Source organism: Neophocaena asiaeorientalis, unplaced genomic scaffold (assembly GCF_003031525.2).
Source record: "Neophocaena asiaeorientalis asiaeorientalis breed wild unplaced genomic scaffold, Neophocaena_asiaeorientalis_V1.1 scaffold46, whole genome shotgun sequence".
NCBI classification, from domain to species: Eukaryota; Metazoa; Chordata; class Mammalia; order Artiodactyla; family Phocoenidae; genus Neophocaena; species Neophocaena asiaeorientalis.
In genome coordinates this window covers 5,577,082-5,599,465 of record NW_020175393.1, presented here as the reverse complement: position 1 = coordinate 5,599,465, position 22,384 = coordinate 5,577,082, and the positions used below count along the sequence as shown (strand labels likewise).

At 39.9% G+C, this 22,384-nt stretch overlaps 1 protein-coding gene across 4 annotated transcripts in view; it reads left to right on the top strand.

The window, feature by feature from the left end:
• Positions 1–22,384, top strand: part of BTBD9 (BTB domain containing 9) — a 406,228-nt gene that overhangs the window by 318,379 nt on the left and 65,465 nt on the right. For all 4 annotated transcript variants that reach the window (XR_003006037.1, XR_003006038.1, XR_003006036.1 and 1 more), the window contains exon 9: positions 5,110–5,217. Coding sequence is in view for 1 of the 4 variants with exons in the window: in XM_024765878.1 (XP_024621646.1) it covers positions 5,110–5,217 (108 nt within the window). In the remaining 3 variants the exon portion in view is untranslated. The remainder of the gene's footprint in view (positions 1–5,109; positions 5,218–22,384) is intronic.

Sequence of the window (22,384 nt, the reverse complement as noted above, 5' to 3'; positions counted from 1 at the left end):
GGAGTTACTACGTAAAGGACAGATATGCCCCCAAAAAACTCCAAAACCCTGTACTGCATAGGCTGTTGCAGAAAATTACAAAATGTTGGAACTAGGAGAGCGACTTCCCTAATGTCACTTAGTCAGTGCTCAAGAAATATTTGTTGAATTGTTGAATGGAAGACAATTATTTCTGAAGAACTTAATTTCTGAAGATTTTTAACGAAGCATAGTCTGTGCAAAGTTTTGAGATCAGAAGTAGCTTTGACTTTGAGAGGTTGGAAATGGATTTTATGATAACTTATTATTTTATGACTAATATCTTGGCAGTTGATCTTCCCTTAGTTGTCTGTTTTCACCCAAATGGGAAAACTCAGCAAGAGCATCAGCCTTGACCCCTGGCCTTCCAGTGGAGTCTCCCACGAACAATGGACAGTTAGAAGCAGGCAAAACAGACATTTGCTGCTGATCTAAAAGACACCAATTCAGTGGAGAAGCTGTTGATCTCAAGTGTTAAACCTCAGCCATTGTTCACAATCTGGCACAGAATTAATCCCTTAAGAAAAGTATGAAAAAAATGCCATTCAGCACAACATAGTTTGTCATCGCATGCATAATGCAGACTTTCCAATTAGAATGCTATAATTTGGAAACTTTCTTCACAGACTGATGAGAGAGCAATTATTTTAAAAAAGGGAAAACTCAGTCCACTGGGTTTGCCTCAAGTCACTTCTGACTCAAGTCACAAAGACAAGAGTTTTGAAAACATATTCGCTATTGAATTTTGTATCAAAACACCAGCAAGGAGAGCAATTAGTTGCTGTAAACTGAACCCCAGTAATCAATGGTATGCAGCCAGCCAGAGCACTTATGGAAGATGTAAGCAAAATCACATCTGCTAATCAATTAAAAAAAGCCCAGCTCTTCACTGCTTTTCAGGGAAATTCCACAATGAGAATAAGGAAGATGGAGGAGACGGTATTTAATATCACCAGGCATTTCATGCAGTGCTCATTAGGTGGAGGGGTTTGTGGCCACAGCTAAACACAGATTTGAGCTGCATCAATAGATCTTGGCTTGCAGCTTCCTTTATTCAGCCCCTTTGAAAATGATTTCTGATGTGTGGGTGGGGGGATGTCGGGTATGTTTAAGGAGCTACTCTCAATTAACGTCAGAGGGAGTGTGTCTGTCCTGGGCCAGCTCACCGGGCAGACCTTTTCTGGCAGATTACAAATCGGAAATATTGCTGTGTTGTTGCAGGTGCAAAGATAGGGGAACAGACTTTGCTGGCAGGGAAAGAAGTGAAGGGAATTGGTGGGCTTTACAGTTGTGCCTTATTAGAACAAAATTTCTCTCCATGGGCAAAAAAGAGATTGAGCCAATTTTTCCTTTAGTGTCCTTAAGCTGTTTATGCTTTTTTTTCAGTTGACTCAACAGAGGGGTTTTCATTCCTGGCTAAGCCTACATTCCAAGCAAATATGCATCCTAGCACATAAATTAGAATCCCTTTCATATAGAGAACAAACTAGTGGCTACCAGTGGGGGAGAAGGGGAGGGGGAGGGGCAATATAGGGGTAGAGGATTTAAAAAATGGCTATTATGGGATTATATGAAATCACGTGTGTGAAATTTTTGAAAATTGTAGAGCACTATAGAATTTGAAGAATCTTTCATTCAATTTAAAGAAAAGAATCTCTCTCAAAAACTCCTGTGTGTAGGTGAGTCTGAGCCCTTGCTTGACAACCTGAGATCCATCAGTGTCCCTTTTCCACTCAGGAGTCACCCTGACCCCGCATTTCCAGCCCCCAAGGACTCTTAATAGAGGAATAAAGAGGAGATGTCTCAACTGGTATGTGCATTTGGCTGCTGTTCAGAAAAAAGAATTTAGGCCAGGAGAAATTATTGAGGTAAAGATTGATAGAGTAGGCTAATAAAAATTAGTATCTTCAGCATGCAAACTGTGATAGGCAGTGGATTAATATCCTTTAAATATAAAGGGCATCTTGTAAGTCATTAACAAAAGGATAAAAAAAAAGGATAAATATAAGTAGAAAATGGGTAAAATGTTCAAGTTCAATGATAAGTAAAAAACTACAAATTAAAATAATGAGAGATATTTCATCTATCAAATTGGCAGGATTTTTAAAGATAAATACAATATTGGTGGTGATGCACAGAACAGGTGTTTTTATACACTGCTGGTAGTGTGAGTATAAACTGGTGCAGACTGTCGTTGCAGGTGAGGGGACAGGTGTGCAGCTGTTCTATAGTACATATCAAGGCCTCATAAGCCCTGCTCCAGGAGTTACGCTTCTAGCGACTTTCAAAGGCAATAACCATAGATTTAGCTTAAGAATGCTCATAACAGGGGTTTCATAGCAGTGCAATATTATCAACTACCTAAATGTCCAACAATAAGAGACTAAGTAAATCATGGGACATCCACACAGTGAAATTCTATGAAACCAGTACATATGATGAGGAAGAATATTTGATGATGCAAAAAAAAGATATTCATAATAGGTCATTAAGCAAAGAAGCAATTTGCACCATGTGTATGTGTTTATGAAATTACTGGAATTACAAATGATCTTCATTTTACCTTGAAAGAAATTGGAGGACTTTATAGAATAAGTTACTGTAACTTTTTCCATGAAACATTTTTCCATGAAAAATATTTTTCCATGAAATATTTGAAGATCTGGTTAGATTTTATCCCAAAAGGGACTGATTATTTTCATTTGGATACACTGGTAGAAGCACTAACTCATGATTATCCAGAATGATATGGATTATGATAAACCTGGCTCTCCATAAGTAATCCAAAATGCCATTGGGAAACAGCCTCAACGTCATCTCCCAAAAAGCCTGTTACCAGGGCTGTTCAATAAAGAGAATGGTTAATTATTTTGAAGTTTTTTTCCCTGGTTTTAATCTACTCTGGCAGAGTTATGAATGATTTCAGCCCAGAACATATATGGAACATATGCTATAAACAGAGCCCACATGTTTGGAGTAGAATTTTTTAAAAACAGAGAGATCAACGATCTTTCTAAAAGGTTTATATTCATTCTGAGAGCCAAACATAGAAGCAAAAATTACATTTTTAAAAGTTACTAAGTATAAATTAATATAGGCTAACTGCATAAAAGTGCTGAGAGACTAGAGTAATATTTGAGGAAATGACTAATGAGGGAAATGATTCACTTTCTTATCACGCACACTGGTATAATCTAAAAGTAGAATTATTGGACACTAAAAACAACAGGGTGGATTCCTGTCTGATTGATTCAGAGTACTTTGAGAGATTAAATACTTAGGTGAGTTCAAGAGAATCAGTAGCATGTACAGTATTACACATCTGTTTATGCTTTCCAAAACCTTTTAACTGTTTTCTCTACTTAAAAGATAAATTCTAACCTATTAAGTAGTGTGTACTATCATTGATAGCAAACAAAATTACAATTGACAATAAGGAACTAAGGGGAAAGCGGAACACAGTGGCATTTCTAATCCTTAGTAATAGCGTTCGAGGTGACACTAAACTGAACTTGTGCAAAGGACTGTCATTGATTGTAATTGCAGGATTAAGGAGAAATAATACAAAGTACTTTTGTAGAATGATGGGTTATAGGTTGTAAACTATGACCCAGATACATAACCTGGGAGTGAAGGAAACATTTGACAGCAGAGTACAGAAAGGGGCTTTGGTCAGGACACCAGGTTGGAACCCTCACTGAGTTTAGATAAGCTACTTAACAGCTTTAAGCCTCACTTTCACCATATATAATTTGATGAGAATAATAATGCTTGCTAAGAGGACTTTTGGAAAGATTTAATAAGTTACGTAGAGCATTTGGCATAGGGCCTGGTACGTGGTAAGCATTGCAGAAATGTTGGCCATTATAATAATGATGATCGTTGTTATTGTTACAAATGATCTACTGATATTCGCTCAGCAAATATTCATCGAGTGTAGGCTCTGTGTGAGAGTCTGTGCCAAGTCCTGCGTGTGGAAAAACCAATAAGACATAGACACTGTCTTCAGGGAGCTCACTCTGTTCTAGCTGGTGGAGGAAACAAATATGCATGCCCAACTGTAAAGCAATAAGATAGATATCTTGTATGGGAAGGACTTCTGAGGCTGAAATTATAGAAAACAATGATCTCTCACCACAGTGGCACTGTCGGAGCAAAAGGCTGGACTGTGGTCTGCTCCCATATTATAATATTTAGATTCTCTTTTTATTCTATTTTTAAAATTCAGGAATGACACACATACAGTGCACAAACCTTTTGTGAATAGCTTGATGAATATTTACACATGTGTATACCCATGTAACTTCCACTAGATCAAAATTAGCCCATTTCCAGCATCCTAGAAGGTTCCCTCACCCTTTCCCAATCATTCCCTCCTCCAGAGGTAACTACCATTCTGACTCCTGTCACCATAGATAAATCTTGTCTCTTTTGAGCTTCAAGTAAATAAAATCACATAGTCAATACTTTGGTTCCTATGTGAGCTGAAAAGGGGGATAAGAAGAACAGGACCAATATAATCAATTTCTAAGAAATAAAAAGTTTTACTGACGAACATATGTTTGCCTGTATCTCCCAATCAGGCAGTCTTACGAGAGCTATGCAGAAAGTCTGGTCAGAATGAGAAGGAACCTGAAACGTGTTTAAGGTCATTGGGGCATACTAGTAACTACCACTTAGAATACCAATTAGAAAGCACAGATTTCCCCATGAACAGTGGTCTCAAGGGTGTTACCTTTGTTCAGCCCAGCCAAAGAGATGAGAGCTGGAAGAACCAGGAAGGAGGATTTGGTGACATCTCCCTGATAAGCCAATCAGAAGATCTTTGCCACTTGGGGGACAGAGGCCACCTGGGGTTGGGTGACTTGTGAAATAAATTTTTAAAGAAACAAGCCTCTCACTGCAGGCTGACTCCACCTTCTCCCAGCATGCTTTCGTTGGGGATTCACTTTCTTTCTTTAGTCCTGGAAGTGTGTGGGCAAAGAAGACAGGTTGGAAGGCTAGAGTAGACATAGATCCCCTCACGCACACAGCCTAAGGAAAGAGCCAGGTGGAGCATTCACAGCATTCTTATGTTTTCCTCCTGTTCAGGTTATTACTGTGGGACTGTGACGATCGGAGCTATAGCTACTACGTCGAGGTTTCCACCAACCAGCAGCAGTGGACCATGGTAGCCGACAGAACTAAAGTCACCTGCAAGTAAGTTACATCCTTCAGGAATTTATGCCCCTTTAAAAAGACAATCCTTCCACTGGATTCGGAAGGTTCCAATGAAGATTCATGGGGTCACCAAATTATATTCTTATTTGGAGGTTAAAACATTCTGATGATCCTTTACTTCAGTTTTGACTATTAAGTACTTGGATGAGAATTTACTTTATATGACCAAAGAAGCATTTCTTATTTTGTGGTTTTAACTTAATTTTTTAAAATGGCATGTATCTAGGCAGGGAAAACAAAGATACTTTTCACATGCAATCCTCTCTCAGGTCCTCCCCCCACATCCCATACTACCCCTTCGGGACTTTTTTCTTCCTTAGTGATTTTTGCTGATGCAATACACACTTTAGTAGTATTCTGAGACTCTCACCTATTCCCCACCCTCATATCATTCTCAGGGTTACCTTTAAATATTTATTTCATCTCCATGTTAGTTACACTGTTACCTAAACTAAAGAAAGTTTGTATCTTAAGTCTCCTGTGGGAAACAGAAACGTTTCATGCATATGGCATTGGGGCTCTGTTTGACCTTACCTGGTTATGGGTGAAGCCAGGCAGAAGGATTCTGAGTTCTGACCAGCTTAGAATCATGCTAAGAATGAATGTAACCACCACTCAGATTGAAATTAGCACATCTGCAGCATCCTAGAAGGTTCCCTCATACCTTTTCCCAGTCATTCCCTGAAAAGAGCTCAGTGCCTTTTTGTGTAGAGCCAGATGCTGTGGGAGGCAAGATAAAGCAAATAGCTAAGATTTCTTTTTTTTATTTTAATTGAGATATGATTCCCATACCATAGAATTCACCCTTTTAAACTGTACAATTTAGTGGGTTTTAGTATGTTCAGAGTTGTGCCATCATCATGACTATCTACTGTTCCAAAACATTTTCACCACCCCAAAAAGAAACCTCCTGCCCATTAGCAGTCTCCCCATTTCCCTCCAGAGCCCACAGCCCCAGCACCCAGTAATCTGCTTTCTGTCACTGTGGATTTAAGTATTCTGGACGTTTCATATAAATGGAATCATATAGTATATGATCTTTTGCTCCAGCCTCCTTTCACTTAGTATAATGTTTTCAGCGTTCATTCATGTTATAGCATGTATCAGTACTTCATTTCCTTTTTATGACTGAGTAGTATTCCATAATATAGGAATATATATAGCACATTTTGTTTATACATTTATCAGCTGATGAACATTTGAATTGTTTCTACTTTTTGGCTAGTATGAGTATTGCTACTATGAACGTTCCTGTACAAGTTTTTGTGGGAACATATGTTTTCAGTTCTCTTGTATATATACCTATGAGTGGAATTGTTGGGTCTTATAGTAACTCTATATTTAAGTTTTTGAGGAACTGCCAAACTTGTCCACAACAGCTGTACCATTTTGCATTCCTACCAGCAGTGTAACAAGGTTTCAATTTATCCACATTCTTGCCAGTACTTGTTATTGTCTATCTTTTTGTTCATAGCCATCCTAGTGGGAGTGAAGTAGCATCTCATAGTGGTTTTGATTTGCATTTTCCTGATGGCTAATGATGTTGAACATCCTTTCAAGATTTCATAATAGCGTTAATGATGGCTTGTTTGATGCAATGTCTGACATCCTCACCATTATTATTATAGTAATTTTATAGCATGTTTGTATTGGTTAGGGTAACATTTGCTGCTGTAACAAATAGTGGCTTCAGTATGTCAGTGGCTTAACACAGTAGTGTACTTCTCAATCATAAGTATTCCTGGTTGTCAAGTGGCTCTTCACAGATGATTGAGGAACCCAGGTGTCTTCCTTCTTGTGGTTCTGCCATCATCTAGGGCCTCATCAGCATCATTTGCATCTAACTGATAGATGGGGAAAGAGCAGAGAGAAGGTAAACCTGGATCTGAACAGCCTGGGCCTGGGTATAGTAAACATCACTTCCACTTGCATTCCACTGGGGAGAACTAGTCAGTTGTCACACTAGATGCTAGTAGGACTAGGAAACGTAGTCAGCTCCTGGCTGGGCAGCCACTTCTCAGTGGATCGCAGATCTTGTAGCCATCTCCACCATACCAGAAGAAAACTAACAATTATCTAGTAACTGGTATTCCTTTACCTGCATGTATTTTATCTTATTCTGTCCTGAATACAAAACACCTTCTTGTGTGGGATATTGTCCTCATTTTATAAAAGAGAGAATGAAGGGCTCTTTCTCTGGTACCGCATTCCCTCCTAGAACCCAAAGCATTGCTAAACCAAGGTGGATGATGAAAACTGGGAAATGAAGTGATTCTCTTATTTCCAAGCTCCCAGAACCCTTTTTATACACTAGGAAGGCCTTCAGGGCCCATGAACAACCACCCATTTATCTTTCCAGAGCCATTGCCTATTGGGCATACAGCTCACAAACCAGACCCTCTCTTCCTCATCTTTTACACATCTCACTGATTATCATCACCCATCTCTTCTGTCATTTTATGAGTTATAAATTGGATTCCTCATCTCTTTTATGTCCCCCTGTTGAAGGTGTTATGCAATTGGGTTTTCAACAAGAACTGGTTGACTAACTGCTGACAAGGTACATATAATGATTTTATAGTTATTTAAATGGGTTTTTCTTGATTCAAAAACCCATTCACTCATTAGATCCTCTCCCAGTAACCTTGCATTAAGTCATCAGCATCTTTTTTTTTCTCTTTTTAATTTTTTGTTTCCATTAGTTGGTGGGTTTCAATAATATAAGTGTTTTTAACCTTGTATGTTAGCACTTAGATACTATAGCAGTAAGTGTTTTACAAATTAATAAATAATATATTAGAAGAACAAGAGTAGTAGCAAGAAGGCGAGTGCCTATTAATCCTCTAGGAATCAATGGAGCCAAAGGTTATGATTTAATGTTTATAGACATAACCTGAATCTATTGTGCCTCGCATTTTTGAGTTAGTTCTTAGAAGTTGTATTGGTTGGCCAACAAGTTCGTTTGGGCTTTCCTGTAACATCTTACGGAAGACATGTAGATGATAAAAGAAGAAAGCCTTTCCTTTTGAACTAATGTACTCCAGAGCAGTCCTCAAGAGAGGATCCTATTAGCTTCAAGTATTGTAGCCTGGTTTTTTTTTGTTTGTTTTTTTGTTTTTTGCATTACGCAGGCCTCTCACTGTTGTGGGCTCTCCCGTTGCAGAGCACAGGCTCCGGACGCGCAGGCCCAGCGGCCATGGCTCATGGGCCCAGCTGCTCTGTGGCATGTGGGATCTTCCCGGACCGGGGCACGAACCCGCGTCCCCTGCATCGGCAGGCGGACTCTCAACCACTGCACTACCAGGGAAGCCCTGTAGCCTGTTTTTTAGTGAAGTAAAGTATGCAAGTCATGTTATAAATGAAATTCTATAGGACCACTAGAAATCAATAGCCCTGCCTCTTGATAGCATTCTACCTAGTCAAGAAATCAGAGGACAGATTTTTGCTATCCTCTGAAAAAGACCTAGGGAGTGAAATTCTCCAATGTCTTCCTATAAATTCCTGCTCCTGGGTTAGGATAGTTTCCTTTTTTGGCCTGCTACAGTTGAAGCTTTCAGGATAAAGGCTCATTTTCTATCATACATAATCCTGTTTTTATATTGACTGATCAGGGGTTTTTCCCAGCTTATTGAGATGTAATTGATATATAACATTGTATAAGGTTAGACTGTGCAACACAATGACTTGGTATATGTATATATTGTGAAATGATCACCACAGCAAGTTTACCATCCATCACCTCACCTAGTTATAATTTTATTTCTTATGGGGAGAACTTTTAAGATCTACTCTCTTAGTAACTTTGAAATATACAATGTACTGTTAACTATAGTCACTGTGCTGTACATTATATCCCCAGAACATATTTATCTTATAATAGGAAGTTTGTACCTTTTAACCACCTTCTCCCATTTCCCTCACCCCGCCCCCCCGCCCAGTGCCTGGCAACCATCAGTCTTTTCTGTTTCTATGAGTTTGTTTGTTTAGATTTCACATATAAGTGAGATCATACAATATTTGTCTTTCTGTGTCTGAGTTACTTCACTTAGCATAATGCCCTCAAGGTTTATGTATGTTTTCACAAATGTATCAGCTGATTTTATAAAATTACTTTCTGTTCTCTCTTTTCACATAATCTATTCCTGTACCTTTTAACCTTATTTCACTTTTTTTAGAAAATAAATTATTTATTTTTGGCTGCGTTGGGTCTTTGTTGCTGTGCGCAGGCTTTCTGTAGTTGCGGCAAGCGGGGACTACTCTTCATTGCAGTGCACGGGCTTCTCATTGTGGTGGCTTCTCTTGTGGTGGAACACGGGCTCTAGGCATGCAGGCTTCAGTAACTGCGGCATGTGGGCTCAGTAGTTGTGGCTTGCAGGCTCTAGAGCGCAGGCTCAGTAGTTGTGGCGCACGGGCTTAGTTGCTCCGCAGCATGTGGGATCTTCCTGGACCAGGGCTCGAACCCATGCCCCCTACATTAGCAGGTGGATTCTTAACCACTGCGCCACCAGGGAAGTCCCTTATTTCACTTTTTAATCGTTGATTCCTTTTCTCTACTGTCTTCTAAATTGCTGAACCCTAAATCTGTATCAGTACAGTAAAATACTAACATCAGTTTTTCTTTTTTTATTATAAATGTAAAACATGCCCATGGAAAGTTATTTTCAACAGTCCAAAGAGATATAAGTGAAAAGTAAATTTTTACCCTCCCATCTTCTGTTTCATTCCTCAGAAGTAACTACTTTTGACTTTTTTTAGTTTTTATAACTTCTCAATTATAAATAATATTTTTATATCTCTATTTATCAACTTCACTAACTCCTTGGTATAAAAATAAATGAGGAATTTAGCTCACTTAACCACTCCTCATTTTTTGTTAGTTATGTTTTTCTTTTTAGTTCTACTATTACTTACCTTTTAAAATTAAACAATGTACTTAAACCTCAATTTTTTGATCCATCAATTGTGGATAGTGTATCTTGACTCCCTACTATGTTAGTGAAGAAATTACCACCCCTACATTTCCCTCTGTCTCTCCTCATCTGTTAGCTGTCCCACCTCATTGACATTGTGAAGATTTATGATATTATTTTCTGTTTGTTTAATTTATTTAAATCTTCCATGTGTTGGCTATAAACTGATCCTGAAAAGGGAAAACCACTGAGAATTCATTATAATATTATGATTATATAAACATTACTCCCTACAGATCTAGTAATTCATTGGCTCTGTAGTGAGGGAAATGCTGTTCAACATCACTGAACTTGTGCCCCTCTTGGAAGAATTGTACTGTGTTCAGATCACAGATTCGATTTTCTTACAAGTGCTCAGAAGTATTCCACAAATGATAAATAACTAGCTTCATATTAGCCAGCTTTTTGTTTTCCTGGAGTTCCTAATTGCTTCTTTTTCCTGTTATAGAAGTTCTGAAGCATACTTTTGTTCGCTGGTTTTCCCCTTTTTTTAAATTGACGTATAGTTGATGTACAATATTACATAAGTTACAGGTGTACAATATAGTGATTTGCAATTTTTAAAGGTTATCCTCTATTTGTAGTTATAAAATATTGACTGTATTCCCTGTGTTGTACAGTATATCCTTGCAGCTTATCTTATACATAATAGTTTGTACCTCTTAGTTCCCTACCCCTATATGGTCCCCCCCCCCCCCCCCCCCCACTGGTAATGACTAGTTTGTTCTCTGTATCTTTTTTTATTATTATTATATTAAAAAAATTTTTTTATTTTTTGGCTGTGTTGGGTCTTCTTTGCTACACACGGGCTTTCTCTAGTTGTGGTGAGTGGGGGCTATTCTGTTGCAGTGTGCGGGCTTCTCACTGAGGTGGCTTCACTTGTTGCAGAGCATGGGCTCTAGGTGCACAGGCTTCAGTAGTTGCAGCACACAGCCCTAGAGTGTGCAGGCTTCAGTAGTTGTGGTGTGTGGGCTCAGTAGTTGTGGCACATGGGCTTAGTTGCTCCACAGCATGTGGGATCTTCCCAGACCAGGGATCAAACCCGTGTCCCCTGTACTGGTAGGAGGATTCTTAACCACTGCACCACCAGGGAAGTCCCTCTTCTCTGTATCTTTGAGTCTGTTTTTTTCTTTCACTAGTTTGTTGTATTTTTTAGATTCCACATATAAGTGATACCTTACGGTATTTGTCTTTCTCTGTCTGACTTATTTCACTTAGCATAATATCCTCCAAGTCCATCCATGTTGTTGCAAATGGCAAGATTTCATCCTTTTTATGGCTGAGTAGTACTCCATTGTGTGTGTGTGTGTGTGTGTGTGTGTGTGTGTGTGTGTGTGTGTGTATCACAGCTTCTTTATCCATTCTTCTGTTGATGGACACTTAGGTTGCTTCCATATCTTGGTAATTATAAATAATGCTGCTATGACCATTGGGGTGCATGTATCATTTCAAATTATGGCTTTGTTTTTTTCGGATATATACCCAGGAGTGGAATTGCTGTGTCATATGGTAGTTCTATCTTTAGTTTTTTGAGAAAACTCCATACTGTTTTCCACTGTGGCTGCAGCAGTTTACATCCCATCATTGGTTAATTTTTGAACAGACTGCTTCCTAGGCCTACTCTACAGCTGTGATCTTTTTGTAGAATGTGGGTAAAGGGGTAATAAAACCCTTTTTCCTTTGCAGGAGATATTGTCCTTTGGCCCAGTTACCTTTCTAGATCTCTTCCCCTGAAAATCTGATCGAAGTGGAATGTCAGCTGGGTTATTAGGCAACATTGCTTATGATAAAAATCACCCCTGATTGGTCAGTTGCATCTGGCTGGGAGGACTTTTAATATCTCGTTGGAAGTCATAGCTTTGGGTTTCCTGAGTGTGATGACTTGTGACTAGACATGTCCCTCGTGAAAGTTCTGGGATCTGTGTTTATGGAACTATTACAAGAGATATTATTTTCAATTTGAAATATAAGGCTTCTAGACCAGAGAGGCCCACACCTGCCCAGAGTAAGTCTGTACACTCACCTGAGCTGTGTCACTTGGATGCCAGCAGGACTGCTACAAGGACTCCCCCTGAGGAGGAATGCCTGCTGCTACCCTGGTGGCACAGTCTTTTCTCTTCTCTCTCCTGGGTGAATTTGAAGCCAAATATGACTTGATTGGGTCTTAGTTAAGAAGATCCCTTATGAGCATTGCACAGAGTAAATCTATAGGTAATTTCTTCAGAAAGGGTATGTGGAAGACAAATTTTCAGAATACTTGCATACCTGAATCATAGTTTAACTGGATATAGAGTTCAGTTCCTTCACAATTTTGAAAGCTTGGATTTATTGCCATCTATCATCTAATGTTGCTGATGAGAAATCTGATATAATCAGATTCTTATTCTTTGTAGTAATTTATCTTTCCCTATAGAAGCCTTTAGGATCTTCTCTTCATTCTTGGAGGTCTTAAATTTCACACTGGTATGGCTGGATGTGGGTCGTTTTCCTTCCATTCTGCTCAGTTTGCTGTTATATGGAAATCTGCCCAGTTTCCCTCAGATTTATGAATAATGTTTCATCCACCTACCATTTTCTAGAAATTCAACAAAATCTTGATTTGCTAATAGCCTTCTTTTGAGTTTGCAACACTATTATGAAGGTATCTCCTTTGTACTTCTTTGATGTCACCTCACTGGTTTCCAGGAAGGGAGCAAGGTAAATGTGCCTATAATGTTGGCCATCTTGAACTTGCAGTCCCAGAAGCTCTACTGCATGGGCTGTTGATACTCCCCAGTGACCCCACGTCCTTTCCCTTTCCTTCCTTGTGCCTGGCTGCGTTTCTCCTGTGTTATGCAGCTGTCTTGGTTACTGCCAGCATGTGCTCCTTACATATTGACCTCCTACATGTTCATTTTTTAACTGTTTCTTCACTTTGTCTTGGTTCCATTGACTAATAATTTCTGTCTGCCAAAATGTTAGTGATGTAGGCCATCATCTGTCCAAGACTGTGCCCTCTTGGCAAACATTTTGGTAAATATAAAAAATAAGATATAAAAAATTGGGTAATACTGAAGATTTTCTTTTTCCACTTGAGATTTCTGTGGTTCTAATCTGGATCTGCCTAGTGTCTCTAGATTTTAGGCTGATTTCCTCACAGACTGTCCATCTGCCTGCCAGATATACTAACCAGATTTCCTTTTGAGTAAGTTTTCTTCCCTAGCCTAAGTGGTCATTAAAATGATGTTGTAAAGAGTTTTTAGGGAATTCACTGGCAGTCCAGTGGTTAGGACTCCGAGCTCTCACTGCCAAGGGCCCGGGTTCGATCCCTGGTTAGGGAACTAAAATCCCATAAGCCATGTGGCATGGCCAAGAAAAACCAAAAAAACAAAAGAAACAGAGTTTTTAATAACTTAAGAAAACACTTATACAAGATTTTTTAAACAAGATACAAAATTATAGAATTAATAATCACAAGTAGGAAAAAAAACAATGGAAGAAGGAAGCCAGAAGGAAATATGCCAAAATGTTAATAATGGTTGACTTTGTATATTGATTGGGATTAGGGAAATTATTTCTAGTTTCCTACATTTTTGACCAATTTACATGTACTTCTTTTAAAATCAAAAGGAAAACTTTATTTGAAAAAGATTTTTTTTTTCTAGCTGCTGCCATAAATGTAGAGACTTGTCCTTGACATCATTTGAGTAGCATATGCTGGCAGAGTGGCATGGTTTATTTACTGTCAGCAATAAATTAAAGAAATTAAATAAGTGCTGTACATAGCAATATCCTAGTAGCTTTTCAGAACCTTGAAGTCACTTACCCTAAGCACAAGTGCTTCCCTGAAAAGGACACCTGAGCCACATTTTCCTTACGCTTCTCCCCGTGGGCCTCTCAGAGCCCAGTTCTCCAAGAGTACTTCTTCCTTTCGTCTTTCCCCAGGACTTCAGAAGACCATTTCCACTTGGGTTTCCCCACTCAGAGGGGCCCGGCCTACTTGAGACCGTGGAACACTACCTTGGATCAGGCAATTTCTATAGCATCCTAACTTTAGAAAGTTTCTCCCCTGGGCCTTCCCTGAGAAGCACTTTGACAGTCTCTATGTCACCTGGGAAAGCTCGTCTGCTCCCTGTACTTCAGCCTGACAGTATTCCTATCTGAAAAGCAGTGTGTCCCCTTTGCTGAATGTTCTGTCATTTAGTCCTGGGGAGGGGCAACATTCTGTTCTGGGGTCTGTTTCTATTTATTCACTAGGAATCTTAGAATGAGAAGTCGTGTTTCTTTCTCTAAGTGCTGCAGTGGTTGAGGACAACGGGATAAATTAAAGGTGGAGAGTCACAGCCTCAGTAAATGCTGCCAAAGTGTAGCAAGATTGAAAAATGGGACATTTAAACCTAGACTATTTATTTACCTTGCTGCATCTTCTTTGCCATTGTTAGTGGTAAAGTTGAAAAAGCTTCCTTTCCACCAGCTTTGTTTCTTAGGTTGGCACTTAACAAAACGAAAATCTTGGGTTGGTTCCAGGAGTTCACTGCTAATCATGTGACCTGGGGTTGTGTGTAGAGGGCTTGGGGTCACTAATGTGATGCAACAGAAAGAAAGTGGGATTTAATGGAGAAAATAACTTCACCATTGAGACCGCTGATGAGAATAAGTTCCTGTTTAGTGTCAAGTTTTAGTTTCCAGGATGGGATTGCAGATCTTGGCTGTTGCATAGGTCCTGTATTGAAATATTACCATTTTTTGTGAGTCTGCTGTGGTAATGGGTGGGCTGCCCTCCTCAGATCCCCTTCCCTGAGCAGTTGGAGGGGTGTGCTTGCTGCTCCTTCTTGAAGCGTGAGCCAGTTAATGGGCTCTGGTTATGTAATTGTCACTTTTAAAATGTTCGATGGAGATATTATTTTTCTCTTTTCATACTTAATTCCATTTCTCTACACAGCATTTGACAGCAATGAAAAAAGCTAGTCATGTTCTTTCCTGTGTGTTTATTTTTAAAGGGCAAACATTGGTGTTAATTTTGTCAAGAGTTTTAGAGCTTGAATGATAGAGAAACATGTATCTGTAAGAGGAATGGCAAAAAAAATGAAAAAAAAAACCAGAATTCAGATAAAACACAGAGGATAAAGTCTGGTACTAGGCAGACCCCTGTGTTAATGATGAAGTATCAGAGCCTGCCTTGTGGAAGGCATCTATCTGTTAGACCAGACTTGGAAACACTTGTTAATCATACTTTTGTTTATGGGGTTATGAAGTAGCCGGAGTAGATGAATATTTTGGAATAAAAAACATCAAAAGGGAGTCAGTCACTTATCCTTGCATGTCTAGAGAAGGGATTTACCTTTTGTATTGCAGAAACTTTTTAAGGAAAAGTTTACCCCTGTGTTGGAAGCCACATGGAAAGTAGATTTTGCTGCTAAGTGTGTGAACTGAGTTGTAAGTTTAGAGCTATAGGCAGGTTCTGTGGACCACCAGTGGAGAGGCTTCTCCCCACCCAGAACATTTGACAGGTGACGGCTCTGGAAGGAAATGAAGTCCCCTTGGATAGCCAGTGATCAGGAGAGAAAAGCTGAGAGCTCTTTTCCCTCTTCCTTGCTTAACCCAGGAGCCATGTTATTCTGTGAGGATAATAATTTTTCCATGCCTATTATTAAAAAAAAAAAATGAGGCATGCCTCAATAAAACTTTCTCAGTGAGCTGTGTGAGTACACTTAAAATGTACGTAGTCAGAAAGATTTTTCTTTTTTATGGAAATAGCTTTCATATTAATATTATAGTCCAGATGACAAAGATAAGTCAAGACCACCTAGTCCAGCTAGCATCATCTGTCTCTCCTCTGCTCTGCTAACTGACCCCTCGACCTTCTCTCTGTACACTCCCTCAAGTTTACCTCACTTACTGTAGCCAGAGTGGCATTTTCCAAGCACAACGCTTGTACTATATCTGCTTAGAACCCTTAACTGGCTTCCCATTGTTTTCTGGATAAAGACCATGATTCTTCATGTGGCCTAGAGGGCCTACACAACCTGCCCCCCTCCTGCCTCTCCAGACTTATTCTGCATCACCCTCCCTGTGCTCCCCATGTTCACATCAGCCTAGCTTCCTCTCACATCCCACCACATGTCATACTCTGTCCTCCCACAGAGCCTTTGCACATGCCATGGCCTCTGTCTGGAGCCCACACCCCTGCCCTTTGTCTGGTTAGCCCTTATTATCCTTTTGTTCTCAGCTCAAGTCCACTTTCCCAGGAAGTCTGCCCTGACCACCTGTGGCGATCCTTGTTTGCTATTCCCTCTCAGAGAACCGAGCTTCTTTCCTTTGCAGCTGACACTGCAGTTTGCTTAGCAAGGTTATTAAATTACTGTTGTTCTTCCCCTATAGAATGTAAGCACCATCAGAGCAGGTCTGTTTCACTCACTCTTAGCCACGGTCGCCTAGCAAGGACCTAGCACTTGTATTGTTTGAACGAATGAATGGATGAGTGCTATACCACTCTGTCTCCAATCATGCATGTGTGTTGGTTTCTTTTGTCCCCCTGTCTGGAGCTCTTGTCATCAACAGGACTCAATCAGGACCTCTTTCCATCCCAGCTCAGATGCTGTCACATAGAACAAGGAAGAGTTTGTGGGCGAAAATAAAAGTTGCTTGTTGCCCTGATAATGTAGTCCTTGTAGACTAGAAATGTGTCTTCCCAGCATCCTGTTATTAATCCATTATTGATCTGTCATCCTTGATTCATTTATAGCCTTATTCCACAGCTTCAGTTATTGCCAGAGTTTAGTTTTCTCTGGTCTCCACCATCTATCCTTGCCCCTCAAGTTAATGACTTAGATCCCCCAGTAACAGTTTATCACTTGAGATTGGTTACTGGCTGAAAGTCCATTACTTTTATTTTTAAACACTCACAGAGAGAGTTAAGTTTTTCTTTATGGAGGAGCTGAGTGCTTTAAAAACTGTTTGCCAGCTGTGTCCCTTTTACTTTGGAAATTGATTTGATTTAAAATCCCAAATTTGAAAGGTTAATATGTCTCAGTTGTTTCTCTGGATTTTCAGAGTAAAAGGTTAAAAAAAAAACAAAAAACAAAAAAACTGGCCTTAATCTCTGAGGTGGAACTCTAAACCACTTGGTAAGGCACTCCGTGTGCCTCTCCCAGCAGGGTTAGAGTTTGTTCCACAGAACAGGTCTCACTCTGGGATCCTGGAGCTCTGGATCCCTCCCATGGTTTTAGGATGGCTTTCAGAGAGTCCAGAGAGGTGCTTGGGAGGCACCCGCCCCCCCACTTACCATGACCAACCCTTGATTAACCCCTTCCCTGAGATAGGCATTGCCAATAATACAATGCAGTCTGCCCCCCTCCCCGGGCCTCTAGTCAGAGTCACATAACCCTGAGTAGGCAAGCAAACTGGGCACCTAAAGACACCAGAATAACAGTTGTCATAGAAATCCATTTATTAAAATGAATGGTCAGCATGTGATCTGCAAAAAAGGAAAGCAGAGCCTATTTGTTGGTCAGTGAACAAACGCAGCAGGAAGGAAAGTCAGTGTAGTTTTGACCATATCTTCTTAGAATGACCTGCCTCAGTTTGTCCTGGGTTGGAATGAGAAGTGCTGTCGTGGTAATCATGCCACGATTAACGCTGACTCAGCCGAATCCCAGAGTGCTAAGAGGCTGGTGTTTTCTTCCTAGGTTAAAAAAAAGAAAGGAGGGGGAAAGTGTTCCTGTGAATTCAGGTGACCAGCATGCACATAGAATTCATTTTTAGAGCTAAAAGGGCACTCTTCCTTTGCTATCTGATTTATTTTCTTGGCTTCAGGGATCTTTTCCATTCATATTTTCTATTAATGTTGGCCCCTTCTAGAATGGCTTCTCAAACTCAGTTTGTCTAAACCTAGGCTCATCATCATTTTCCCCATAAAGCAGCCCCTCTCTTGATGTCCCTGCTCATGTTGGTGGTAGTACAACTTCTCCAGGGCATCTCTTACCCCTTTGGTTCTTTCTTCTTTGCCTTCCACAGCCAGTCAAGTACCATGTCTTTTGGTTTACACCATGTCTTCCTTTATTCTCTTCCCTATGTTGCCTCCATCTTAATTCAGACCTTCATACCTCTCTCCCAGAATATTATAGTGGCCTCGAGTGGACTTCCCTCAATCTATACTCTGCATCCGTTGCTGTTCCGGTGTCTGGAACACTGTTGCTGGGTTCGTCTGGCTGTGATTCCTTATTCCCCTGTACAGGCACCTCCAGTGCCTGAGAAAAGCCTCAGATCCTTGCCTGGGTCATCTTCTATTTCTGTATGACCAGCTTTCCCCAAACTTCTTGTTTTCAAATATTCTGTCCCACTGTTAGACCTCATGCCCAGATTTCAAATATATAATTACCATATCTCTCTGACTCTTGCCAAACTTTCTAACCTTTATCTCTTTAATTCTGTCTTTACAGGTATCCTACTTAAACTTTCAGTCTGGTCTAATTACTATTGCCAAATAAGTCAGTGTCTTAGATCAGCTAATTATCTTTATTTCCGCTGGCTGATCTTCATGTCTCTACCCATCCTCTGTTCCCTTCAAGACCCAGCTAGAAATGCTCTGTGAGTTCTTCCTTGATCTTTCTCCCGAATGCAAGTAACTGCTCCATTAGCTGAATGCCCACTGTAACTTGTTTACATCTAAGTTGATAACATTCACTTTTTCTTAGATCTGTTTCAGAGAAGGGAGGAAATAAGGGGCTAGGCTGGGAGTAAGTTTGCTTTCTAAAAATCTAGTCATTTTTCAAGGTGCAATGGCATCCCCCCCACCCCCCGCGGAAGTACAGGGCCAGATTTTCTCAGAGTAGCCTCTACAGTAGTTCATAGGTCTGTCATCAAGTCCGTAGCCCAACCAACTTTGATTGAGTCATATTTGTTGAGCGACCCTAGTAGGTAGAGGCTACCTTGTAAAGGAAAATACTGAGGAACCAGGAAGACATTTCTCCTCTGAAGGAACTTACAGACTCTATACAACTTCTGAATGTTTGGGAGCCATCGCAACACACCCCCCCACACCCCCACCCCACACACACAGAATGTAAAATACAAAACAGGATCCTATAATCATAAAATATTGTGACTCAAAGTACCTTGGAAATCATAGTCCAAGCCTCTCAGTTTACACGTGAGCCTCTCAGTTTACACATAGTCCAAGCCTCTCAGTTGACACAAGCCTCTCAGTTTACACTTGCCTTTCCCAAGTCCTCATCTAATGAAAGGGTCCAGATCTCCTGATTCTGAGTCCCCTTTTCCCAGAATTTTGCGTGGCCTATAAGACCATAGGAAAAAACAGACATATAAGGGCTGTAAGAATATAGACATGGTCAGAAAGTGGCATGGGGTTAGGGAAATTTTTCTGGAAAAATGCATGTGAGCCTACCCACCTACTACTGGCCTACATGGTAGCTGGGAAAACTGGTAATTTCCTGACCAAAGGGACCTATGAACTTCAGATTTAAAAATCAGATAGACATACAAGTCAGAAATAGACTCATCTTCAAGAAGGTATGATGAGGACTATAGATTACAAAGAAATCCACTTACATTTTCATATAGTTTCCTACCTTGCTATCACTACTACTTTCTCCACACAGTATTAATTTGACCAGCTTATTAATGTTTAATCTAATGTTTGTAATGAGCACTTGTATCACAATTCATACTTTAAAACTTAATTTTAAAAGTACAGTCTCTAAACCAGATTACCTAGGTCTTCATTATCCAGGTTTAGAGTTATTAGCCTCTGTTTTTCTTCCCTTTTTCTTCCTATTGCCTACTTTTAAAAAAATCATTACATTGTTCATTAAGCCATTTATTAGACCGTTTCCTTCTACCAAAAGAGACTTGCATGTGTGTTTTTCCTCTGTTTTAAGCCAAGATCCATGAAGGATATTTTCCCCACAGTTGACATTTTCTTTTCATGATCCCTTGACATGGAATGTAAGTGAATTTCACCATGGTGGTTGTAAATTATGTACTGAGTTGTCAGTAATACACATTTCTTACAAAGTTTTAAAGTGTGGTTTTAGAGTGGCGATCATCTGGAATTGCACACATTTACCAGATGTTTTGGAAGGAGCTAGTGAGTGCTTTCTGCTCATACACTTCTCACCTCTGTATCCAAATTTATGCAACAGTTCAGAGCCCACGTAAAAAAACCTAAACTGAGCAAAAGAATGTTTGTGCTCTTAGTGACGTGGCTGCACAGTCTTGACCAGGAAGGAGTGGTGAGTTGTCACCTTGTTCGTCCTTCTACCTCCAGGCAGAGTTGCAATTAAACTTGTCCCAGAATGTTCATGGTTTTCCTCTGGTGAAAAACTCTGGATAATATCCCTTGCTTCCTCATCTCCAGTTCATGTTTGGGGGGGATGCTCAGGCAAAGGAGGGCAGACATGTTGGTACTGCTGGTGTCAGATACAAGTAACTTGTTTATATTGTTCTTGTTACCTTCCTCATCCTCTAGGGAGTTACTAAATTCTCTGTAGGATTTGGCAATGGATACATAGGCTTAATAGAAATTCAGACTGCTGGAGCTTTGAAATGTGTAGTCTTTTCTCTAGGGTGTGCTGGGGGTGGGGGAAGGAGGGGCTCATGGAAGCTTGGCTATTTGTTTCACATTTCTGAAACTCTTCAATTCATTTTTCCTAATTAAAATAAAAATCCAAACCTATACTAATCTAATGTTGAGATCCCAGGTTTAAACTAACAAGAGGATATGATTCCAAAGTTCATGTTCTCACAGTACCAGTGAGCCCCTGTATCACAGCCTCTGCCTGTTCATAGGTGCTTCAGGTAGATTAATTGAAGACCTCAAATGCTCAGATATGTGGCTGTATTGTGCTGCGAGGACAGAGAGCCACAGTAACGTCTAGTAATCAAGTTTTTAGTAAGACATGGCATGTGCTGCGACCTACAATTACAAATTCATTCAATTTGGGATTTCTAGTCTGGTTTTCAAATTTATACTTTCACATTGCATTAATATCATATTCTTACATTAATATTAATTACCTTTATAACTTCCTGAGGAGATGAGAAGGGAGGACAGGGCACAGTCTTCTAAGCCATTCATATTTGTGGATGGAACAACTGATTTTCTTGGGCATATTTCCTTAAGTTGCTTCCTTAAGTAAGATTATCATTCAACTCAGATTGAATCGTTGCCCTGCTAAAACTCCCAATTCGTGGGACACAGGCCCATGTTAACTCAAAAACATGTTATTGATCCATCCATAACTTAGCAGACATATTTCTGCCACTGCTCTAGGTCAGGCACTGTGCTGGGTGCTTCCCTCCTCTCATGGGCTTATCAGCTAAGCTTTCCCAGTCAGCTCGGGACCAGTAGTAACTGAGGGGCCTTGATCCAAATGTAAATAGAGGCATTTGTGGATTCTGACATACTTAGCTAGACCAAATCTTCTCTGAGTGAATCAGTAGGGGTGACGTTTACGGGAGCAAGCAGCATGCTAGATCTGGAAACACATACTACCTAGATGGGAGTGAGCTCGGCCTTGGTGGATAAGTAAAGATCACTCGTTCTCCCTTCATCCTGCTAGAGGGAAGTTCAAGTGTGCCTTTGAGCAGAAGATCTTCCTGGAGATGGCAGAATTGCAGCCTGCACACTCAGCCCATCCACTTCTTTGTTACCTTTGTACTGGAAACAATGACCTCAGTCCTAGGGAGGCTGAGCAAATTGAGCATGTTTTGTTGCATGCCTGTGCCAGTGCTCTGGCTGCCCTCTCTGATGATAAGTGTGACATTCAGTTTGTAATGAGCACTTGCAGTTTCTGTAAACTGTGTAATACCATATAATAAGTAGTAATTTTCCACTTATCCTTGATAACAGGAGTTTTCTGCTTGGCTTTTAGTGATAGGCAAAATGTGAGTGGTTTTTTTCCCCCTCACCATATGATGAATTTCCAGAGGCATCTTTTTTCACAAGCTAGATTGACAAGTTATTTTCCAAGTGTGTCCAAAATGAGTAATAGCTAATCTTGCCTTTAAAAAGTCAAAGTCAAATAAAATGGTTCTGAAGTAACCATTTATAATAAAATGACTATATACATTCCTTTTTTTTTTTTTTTTTTTTAAACATCTTTTTTGGGGTATAATTTCTTTACAATGGGGTGTTAGTTTTTGCTTTATAACAAAGTGAATCAGCTATACATATA